The 9718-nt window shown below is 49.6% G+C and overlaps 1 protein-coding gene across 1 annotated transcript; it reads left to right on the forward strand.

Annotated features, from left to right (window-relative positions):
- The first annotated feature begins 4231 nt into the window (after nt 1-4231).
- Nucleotides 4232-9470, forward strand: Dnajc5g (DnaJ heat shock protein family (Hsp40) member C5 gamma). Its single transcript, XM_052746118.1, has 5 exons — nt 4232-4882; nt 5562-5677; nt 5922-6180; nt 7187-7349; nt 8548-9470. Exons 2-5 carry the CDS (start codon nt 5565-5567, stop codon nt 8595-8597), a joined length of 585 nt encoding a protein of 194 aa, XP_052602078.1. The 5' UTR covers nt 4232-4882; nt 5562-5564; the 3' UTR covers nt 8598-9470.
- The last annotated feature ends 248 nt before the right edge of the window (nt 9471-9718 follow it).

Genomic DNA, 9718 nt, shown 5'->3' on the forward strand with positions numbered 1-9718 from the left:
AGGGCAGAAACCATAATGGGCAGCCATTGCATAGACCCTAACTTGGGGTCAGGAGACTGAGTTTGGATACCACTGGGTGACCTTCAGCAGCTCAGTCCTTCTCTTCCAGAAATAACTGCTTCAGTTAGGAAATGAGATGAACAGGTTGGGGTTAAATCTCCATAGTCCTTTCCAGCTCTAAAACTGTAATTCTAGAACCTGCTTGTTAGATGTGACAAATTATGATCTCTCTCTCTCTGCAATTACATATGTTCCAGAGCATGGTATTTTAGGTATAAATATGTCAGTGTTTGCTGTCTTGTGTATGTGTGTATTCCAGCTCTATGACTAGTGTTTTTTTGTTTGTGGATAAACAAGGGATGCTTCACGATTTCTTCAGAAAGGACCAAATGGCCGTGGGGATACAGTAAGCTCACTGACTCAAGGCATTATGGGAAGACAAAGAGCTCAAGAAATTTTAACCTGTAATCATTCATTGACAAGGTTATTTTGTTGTTTCTTTTCCTATTATTATTATTATTATTATCATTAATATTTAGGTTTTTCAAGACAGAGTTTCTCTGTGTAGCCCTAGCTGTTCTGGAAATTGCTCTGTAGACTAGGCTGGCCTCAGAGATCTGCCTGCCTCTGCCTCCGAGGTGCTGGGATTAAAGGCGTGCATCACCATGCTTGACTTCTAAAAAAATAATTCTTTTTTTTTTTTTGCAACTAGATTTAATTAAAGTTTTGGAATCAGTCCTGTGGGGTAGCTCAGGTTTTTACAGCAGAAGAAAAAGAAATTTAGAGCCGGGCGGTGGTGGCGCACGCCTTTAATCCCAGCACTCGGGAGGCAGAGGCCGGCGGATCTCTGTGAGTTCGAGGCCAGCCTGGGCTACCAAGTGAGTTCCAGGAAAGGCACAAAGCTACACAGAGAAACCCTGTCTCGAAAAACCAAAAAAAAAAAAAAAAAAAAAAAAAGAAAAAGAAATTTAGAGGCAAAGGGATCTGTTCACACAGCTTGACTTGCATGCTCAGCCTACTACAGTGATGGGTGAGAAAAAAAAACCTGCTTGTGAGAAACCATCAAAAGAGCTGTGTTTTCTGGAAAGCAGAGCCTAGAAGCCTCAGGTCACAGCATGCCAGGCCCTCTGGCCTGCTCTATCCCAACGCTCTGCAGCTGCCTATCTGCAGCATCTTCTCATTCAGAGCAGGGCTTCACAGGAATGAAAGGCTCTTTCAAGGGCAACGGAGATGAACTCAAATGTCAGAGGGCATGATGGATAAGAAGTAGCATTCTATGCCAGGCGGTGGTGGCACACGCCTTTAATCCCAGCACTCGGGAGGCAGAGTCAGGCAGATCTCTGTGAGTTTGAGGTCAGCCTGGTCTACAGATCGAGATCCAGCACAGGCACCAAAACAACACAGAGAAACCCTGTCTCAAAAAAAACAAAACAAACAAACAAACAAACAAACAAAAGTAACATTCTGGATCCTCTGGCAAGATGTCCTTCCCAGGGCTCACCTCTGTAAAGCAGGGATGTAATCATGCCATCTCTAAGGGGCATGGCCAAGGTCAGAGTGCTCTTTCATTCAACCAGCCGGCACTCATTGAACACGTCCAGTATCCCAGGAACTGTATTAAGAGCTGAGGAATACTAAGACAAAGAAGTAATGAGCCTGGCGGTGGTGGCGCACGCCTTTAATCCCAGCACTCAGGAGGCAGAGCCAGGCGGATCTCTATGAGCTATGAGCCAGGCGTAGCTGTAGGTACTGGCGATACAAACCAACAAGGTTCCTGCCCTGTGGGCACTGTCACCCGAGAAAGTCAGACATTAAGGAAATGAATATGAAAATAATGATACATATACATGACCTGGCTGGTTTTGTGTGTCAGCTTGACACAAGCTAGAGTCATCGGAGGAAGGAGCCTCAAGCTGAGGAGATGCCTCCTTGAGATCCAGCTGTAAGGCATTCTCTCAATTAGTGATCCATGGGGGAGGGTCCAGCCCATGGTGGGTGGTGCCATCACTGGGCTGCTGGTCCTGGGTTCTTTAAGAAAGCTGGCTGAGCAAGCCAGTAAGCAGCACCCTCCATGGCCTCTGCATCAGCTCCTGCCTCTGGGATCCCGCCCTGTTTGAGCTCCTGTCCTGCCTTCCTTCAGTGATGAACAGCAATGCTGACATGTAAGCCTTAATAAAGCCTTTCCTCCTCAACTTGCCTTTTGGTCACGGTGTTTTGTTGCAGCGATAGAAACCCTAAGACAATACACTGATTACGGTGAAGGTTATGACGTAAGGAGGGAGAAGGAGAACCCAGTTTAACAGCCTGTCTGAGGAAGCATGCACCTGAGACCTTTGGAGGATGAGATGTCAGGCATGGGAACTCTTCCAGACAGAGGAAACACAGCGTCTTCACAAAGAAGAGACAGAAAAGAAGGGGAAGAAATCCCAGAGCAAGCAGGACCATGGTTCCCAATGAGACCGGAGGAAGAGGCAGGGGTAGAGCCAGACTGGCCTGGGAAACTGAGGTAAGAAATCCATTGTAAGTTCACTCTGCTTCTAGTGCCCGGTCTTCCCCCCCTTCCCCTCCCCCGCCACACACACACACACCCCACACACTAACGTGGTCAGCTTCAGCCTTTCCCGTTGAGTTGGGTAACCTCAAAACTCCTCTGGCCCAATCCCACGGGCTTGGTGAGTATGTTTTTTACATATAGACTCAGTTTGCCTAGGTGACTGGCATTTCAGGGGTGAGTATTGGCTTAGGGCTGAGACCCTAGGAGAGACAGTGAACTGCAGCAACCGCTATACCAAAGACTAAAAGCTGTAGAAGGAGTGATGGGCAGGGATTATTGAAGAAAGCTCATCCAATGACATGTTCCTGGAGGCACTGAGAGCTCTCCTCAGCAAAGGAAGCCAACACCACAAATACTGCCTCCTGTGAGGGATGACAAGAAGTCCCGTCAGGTAGACACAAGCGTCCCTTCCCATGTCTGCAGGTGGGGGTGTAAAATGGTATGGACTAAGAGCTTCTAAAAAATAGTCAGTTTGGGGCCAGCAAGATAACACAGTGGATCGAACACTTGCCACAGCCAGGCAGCGGTTACACACACCTTTAATCCAAGCGGAAGTAGGTGGATCTCTGTGGATTCGAGGCCAGCCTGGTCTACAGAGCGAGTTCCATGTCTCAAAAAAAAAACAAAAAAAAAAAAAAACCTAAAAAACAAAACAAAACACTTACTACAAAAAGAGCCCGATGAGCTGAGTTTAATCCTGGAACCTACGTAAATGTACACAGACATACGTGCAGGCAAAGCACCCATACACACAAAAGAAATCAATCTTTTTTTTTTTTTTTTAAAAAGCGGAGTTGGAAAACTATGTATATTCAGGGTCAGTTAGATGGTTCACTGGGTGAAGGTGCCTGTCACCAAGCATGGTCACCTGAGTTCAATCCCTGGGACCTGCCTAACAGAAGGAGGGAACTGACTCTCCAGTTGTCCTCTGACCTCCACAAGCCTCCCTCTCTCTCTCTCTCTCTCTCCCTCCCTCTCTCTGTGTGTGTGTGTGTGTCTCTCTCTCTCTGTTTCTCTGTCTCTCTCTGTGTGTCTCTCTCTGTCTCTCTCTGTGTCTCTCTCTCTGTGTTTCTCTCTCTCTCTCTCTCTGTTTCTCTCTCTGACTCTCTCTGTGTGTGTCTCTCTCTCTCTGTTTCTCTGTCTCTCTCTGTGTGTCTCTCTCTGTTTCTCTGTCTCTCTCTGTGTGTCTCTCTCTGTGTATCTCTCTCTGTGTCTCTCTCTGTTTCTCTCTCTCTGTTTCTCTCTCTGTGTCTCTGTTTCTCTCTGTCTCTCTCTCTCTCTCTCTCTCTCTCTCTCTCTCTCTCTCCCTCTCCTCTCTGTTTCTCTCTCTGTCTCTCTCTCTCTCTGTGTCTCTCTGTTTCTCTGTCTCTCTCTCTGTGTCTCTCTCTCTGTCTCTCTCTCTCTCTGTTTCTCTCTCTCTGTCTCTCTCTCTGTGTCTCTCTGTCTCTCTGTCTCTCTCTGTCTCTGTCTCTCTCTCACACACACACACACACACCACATAAACGTTTAAATTTTTTCCTTTCCGTTTGACTCGATAGCTCCATTTCCACTACTCCATCCTTAGACAAAAAAAAAAAAAAAAAAAAAAATCAGAAATCTGTTCCAGGCCGTCTGTGAGCATTTTCCTGAAAAAGGGTTAATATTCTATCAAGGAACAACTCCATACACAATCTAGATTATATCATTACATTGCGGTTATCTCCTTATTACGGAGGCACGGTAGCGAAGGCGCTTTCGGAAAGGACCCAAAAAACGTCATTTTGAAGGGAGGGTGCCAACGAACTCTTAGAGTTGGCCGGGGTAAGTGCCTCGATGAGACCCTCCCGAGGGGCGGAGGGCTGATTTTCCCCGAACATCTGACATCTGAGGTGAGTCTCAACGTTTGTAGACAAGCTCCGAGAGGTAAGGGGGAAGATAAAAACGGACCGAGTGACGGCTCTTGAGGACGATCCCTGGCCCGTACCTCTCATCCGCCGGGTCACCAGGCCCACCGTTTTTTGAAGAGCCATGACGGTGATCGGGATGATCATGGGCTCTCCCTGGAGAAAAGGGGTGATGTGGAAGGGCTGTGCCTCTGCCCTGGGGGCTGGAAGTAACTGCCCAGCCCGGGGCCCGAGGGTCAGGCTTCTGGTGCCAAATAAGTCCCAGGTCCGGTACCCAGCTCTCCCCCGCGGGTTCTGCTGGGCGGTGCCAAAAAACGACTCCCTGCCCCTACAGAGCGCGCACGCGCAGTTGGGCCACGGAACCAGCCGCAAAATGGAGCTTCGCACCCCCCAGGACGAAGGAAACGTGTGTGAGGTCTACCTGGCTTAATAGGCCAATTCTGAGGTAAAGAGCCAGGTGGGGGAGTCGACACAAGGCTAGGCTGTCTCAACACATGTGGTTGCCCTGGTTCCTCCTGGGGCCCCCCGGGCCCCCCAGGCCTCAGCCCCACTCCTTTGGGACCTGATCACTCAGAGTGTATCCCCTGCAGCAGCTCCTGTAGGCTTCCCTCTGTCCAGGGAGTCCTCCTGTCCTCACCAGTGTGGGCTCTGAGGGGTAGAGGTGTGAGGTGGTTGGAGGCTGAGGGGAAAGCAAGTCTTTGGCCTCGGGCCCTGCTCGGGTCCTGAACCTGAACCCGACCACTCTCCCACCCCCACCCACCTCACCCCCACAGGTGGGCTTTGGTCTGGCTGGTTCTTCTGCCCCCTCCCCGGATGCTGTGACTTTTCTCGATTTCTGATCCATCCCTCCCCCCCCCCTTTGGAATGGCTGGGTTACCCTGGTCTTTCAAACCCAGGCACCAAGCTTGGCCAGGTGTCAGGGCTGTTTACTTCAGGTAAAGGAGCTGATTTGGACAAAATCAGCCTTTTTGTTATCTTAGACCTACCTCTCTAGACTGTGAGGTCCATGGAGGACACCGGGAAATGTGAGGGGAAGGTGTATCCTTCACGTTTGCGTTCCTCTGCGTTCTTCCGATTTAAGTCACAGGAGCCACTGACTTTGTAATTTTGTCCTCTTGGCCCAGAGCATGCCTCACGCAGATGACACGGCCCGGCGGCTATCCCAGACTGGAACCAGCCTCTATGCAGTGCTAGAACTAAAGAAAGGCGCCCAGCCTGAAGAGATCAAAAGAGCCTACAGGTTCAGACTCTCACCTTTATTCAACCCTGGTATTTCCCCCCAGTCCCTTGACCATTATTGGACCCTCTTTTTTTTTTTTTTTTAAATCCTAAGAAGCTTTTCTTTGGCCAAAGAAGGCCACCCCTTCTTCACTGACACTGGAAGACATGTAGACCTTGCCTCCATCCTTTGTACCTCATCTCCTGTAGCCCTTGCATCATCTAAAGACCTAGCTCTGCCGTCCATCCGAATCCTCTTACCCCAGTCACCTCCTGCCCTCCCCACTGTCCTTTGGGTATTGCCTGGATAGGAAACTGGCCTTGAAATATCATCCAGACAAGAATCCAGGGGACACTCAAGCAGGAGAATTCTTCAAAGAGATCAACACAGCCCATGCTGTACTCAGTGACCCTACCAAGAAGAAAATCTACGACCAACACGGCTCACTAGGAATATACCTGCTTGATCATTTTGGTGAAGAAGGCGTCAGATACTATTTTATAGCAAACAGTTGTTGGTTCAAGGTACACCATTCTTCCTATTCCCTCAAAAAGGAAGGAAGGAGTTGGAGGGGGCTAGAGAGAGGGCTCACAGTTGTGTTTTGGTTGTTTTCACTCTTTACTCTTTTGGGAGGCCCGTCACCCAGCTCTCAAAATAAATACACTGAGGCTTATTCTTTCTTATAGATGCCCGGCCTTAGCTTGGCTTGTTTCTTGCCAGCTTTTCTTAAATGATCCCATCTATCTTTTGTCTCTGGCTTTTACCTTTTTCTATTTCTGTATATCTTACTTTCTTATTCTGTTGCTGGCTGTAGCTGGGTGGCTGGGTGGCTAGACCCTGATGTCCTTCTCTTCTCTTGTTCCTTGATCCCTTCTTCCAGATTTCCCTCCTCTTTATTCTCTCTGCCTGTCAGCCCCGCCTATCCTTTCTCCTGCTTTGCTATTGGCCATTCAGCTCTTTATTAGACCAATCAGGTGTTTTAGACAGGCAAAGTAACACAGCTTCACAGAGTTAAACAAATGCAACATAAAAGAAGGCAACACATCTTTGCATCACTAAACGAATGTTCCACACCATAAACAAATGTAGCACACCTTAAAATAATATTCCACAACACAGTGGGAAGCATTTTATGCTCTTTTAGAGGACCTGGGTTTGATTCTTAGCATTCATGTAGTAGCTCACATTCCATAACTCCTGTCCCAGAGGATCCAGAGCCATTGTCTGGCTTCTGCGGGCACCAGGCATGCACACGGTGCACAGACATACACAAAGACAAAACACCCACACATAAAATAAGAACAAGCCAGCTGTGGTAGCACACACCTCCGAGCCCAGCCCTTGGGAGGCACTGGGTAGCCTGGGCTACACAGTAAGATCCTGTCTGTGTCAATACAGGAAGGAAGGAAGGGCTGCCTTCTTCTCAAGACACATGCTTCTGTTGTCACTTTCTGGGTGTGAGGATGGAGGGGGACCTGCACGGAACGACAAAAGGAACAGGGAGACCATGGCCTCTCTCCTGCCTTGCAGACACTCGTCATCCTCTGCTGCCTTCTGACTTGTTGCTGCTGCTGCTGCTGCTGCTGCTTTTGCTGCGGAGCACTCAGTCCACCCCCCGAGGAAGTTACCAAGAAGCAGCAGAAGAATGTCTATTGTCAGCAACCGAACGTCTGTTCGCAGCCAAAGAGATCAGGTGGGGAGCAGGGGCAGGGACTGGGGTAAGGTGTGGCAGAGTGCGGGACCCGGCGAGAAAGGCCCGTGAGGCGGGCGGGGCGGTTAGCCCTGAAATGTGAACGTTTCAAGTCTTGCGTTGGGGTCAAGAGAGACTGAGAAGGCAGCCGGTGTCCCTGACACTACAGACTGACCGTTGTGGTGTAGCCCCCGCCTTTTCGGATCGAGGGACTGGGGGAAACAGGCCTTGGAAAGGAAACAGCAAGGGGCTGGAGAGACGGCTCAGTGGTTAAGAGCACTGAGTGCTCTTCCAGAGGACCCAGGTTCAACTCCCAGCACCCACATGGAAAGGAAACAGCTGAAGACAAGTTCGCAGATGTGGTTTTATTGCAACTAGAAGGATGAGCTAGGGATAGAGCACTTGCCTAGCACGTGGAGGGCCCTGGATTCCACCTCCAGCCTTGGGGGTGGGGGGAATACATTGTTTGAGAGTTAAAAGTCTAAAATGGTACGTTGGCTGAAGTTCACACCTTGCCGCCTGGTGATTGCCAACGAGGAACTGCGAGGTTACTTTTCTCATCTGTACGCTAAAGAAATGGAGACGGTTGTTGCTATAGACATGCAAGCGTGTTATAATTCCACCCCAGGAGCACCCCAGAAAATTGAGATGGAAGATGAAGACAGTGAGGATTAGTAAGGACACGTAAAGGCGAGTGAGGTATGTAAATGGAGCAGCAGCAATGGTTGCAGGATCAGAGAAGCCGGAGAGACGGCTCAGCCGGTAAAGGCGATGGCCACCAAGCCTGACTACCCGAGTTTCGCCTCTGGGACCCACGTGGTGCAAAGTAAAGACCTGACTCCTACAGAGTGTCGCCTGACTACCCGAGTTTCGCCTCTGGGACCCACGTGGTGCAAAGTAAAGACCTGACTCCTACAGAGTGTCCTCTGATCTCTGCACACATGCCGTGGCGCAAGAGCCTACCCTCATATACACACACGTGCGTGTGTGTGATATGTTATAGATGTATTACATAACACACACACATATACATGTGTTATATATATTTAAGGCACATACGGTACTTCAGATGGGTCATTATTGGGAAGTCTCCTCATAGCGTCAACCATAGCTACTTACACTCTTACATCGAGGCAGCGTGCTTTCAGTTACCGGTGGTTATTCCTAATAAGGTTCCAACTGCCACTGTTTGTACCACCAGGTGCTAGCACAGTGACTGTCACCTGCCACACAGCCCACCGGACACGTTGAAGAAAGAAGCAAGTAGCCCTGTCCTGACTCTGATCCTGACTTGACTCCTGCTCTTAAAAACAATCCCTGCTTCAGAAGCGATATGACAACATCCATCCTAGAAAGGGCAGTGTCTCTGCCCTGGGTATGCAACTGAGCCTGTCCACACAGAACCTTCCACCGTTCTATCTGGCTCTAGCTGCCTTCCCATCTTTTATCCACGTGAGATCTCAGGCCGTGGCGGCAGGCGTTTCCTAAAATCTTTTTCCAGTGCGTGCCTGGGTACTTGCCAAAGGAGGTCCCTGAGCCCTTGCGGACTGACTTTACCAAGACCCCGATCACTAAGCAAGGTGGCTCCTGTCCCAAGAGCTGGTGGACCAGTTAGTCCTCCTTTGTTGCCACTTTGTGTACCAGCTGGGACCTCTGGCACCAGCCTCATCTCTTAGCAATACACCTCTGGGAGGCTGCTCTCACCATCTTCTGGTACCTCGGGCATTGGCATTGACACCCTATCCACAAGACAGCTTGGGAAAGGTGGGAGTGCATTTGAGGTTTGTGGCTCCCCTGGGACTTCAGCCCCGTCCCCACAGCCGTGGTCCTGTGGACTGGCTGCGGCCTAGCCACCAGTGCCTGCTGCCCCCATTCTTCATGGCACCTCACGCAGGCCGATCCCCATGTATTTGTTCTTAACACAGGGCCATGAAATGTGCTGGGGACAGACTGAACTTGGAAGACTTCACTCCAGCCTCGGTGTGTTGTGGGCTTGGCATCCTCTCTGTATCCTCTTTACCATTTCTTTTGTACTCGTGTGGGGTCAGGGCCTAGGAACCCTCAAACCTTTCAGCCCTCATTGGAAGGAGGGCTAAAGAATATCAATAAAAAAGATCCGTCCAATTCCAGTGTATGTTGGACCACAAAAAGACAAGTTGTGTGTGGGATAGAGAAAAAGACCAATTACTATTGCTCACGTCCGGGATGAGGCTGACATGGTCAGTAGAGTTGATCACTGTGGAGTTGGGGGTCAAAGATGCCCAATGGTGGTGACTTTGTCGGTTACCCTAAGATTTCTCTGCAGACTGGTTCACTGGTGTTCCAAATTATTGCGGCATGTGGATTCTTTCTAGACGCATCTGTTTCTCACA

The sequence above is a fragment of the Peromyscus californicus genome, unplaced genomic scaffold (genome assembly GCF_007827085.1).
Source record: "Peromyscus californicus insignis strain IS unplaced genomic scaffold, ASM782708v3 Scaffold_1__1_contigs__length_55948999, whole genome shotgun sequence".
NCBI lineage: Eukaryota > Metazoa > Chordata > Mammalia > Rodentia > Cricetidae > Peromyscus > Peromyscus californicus.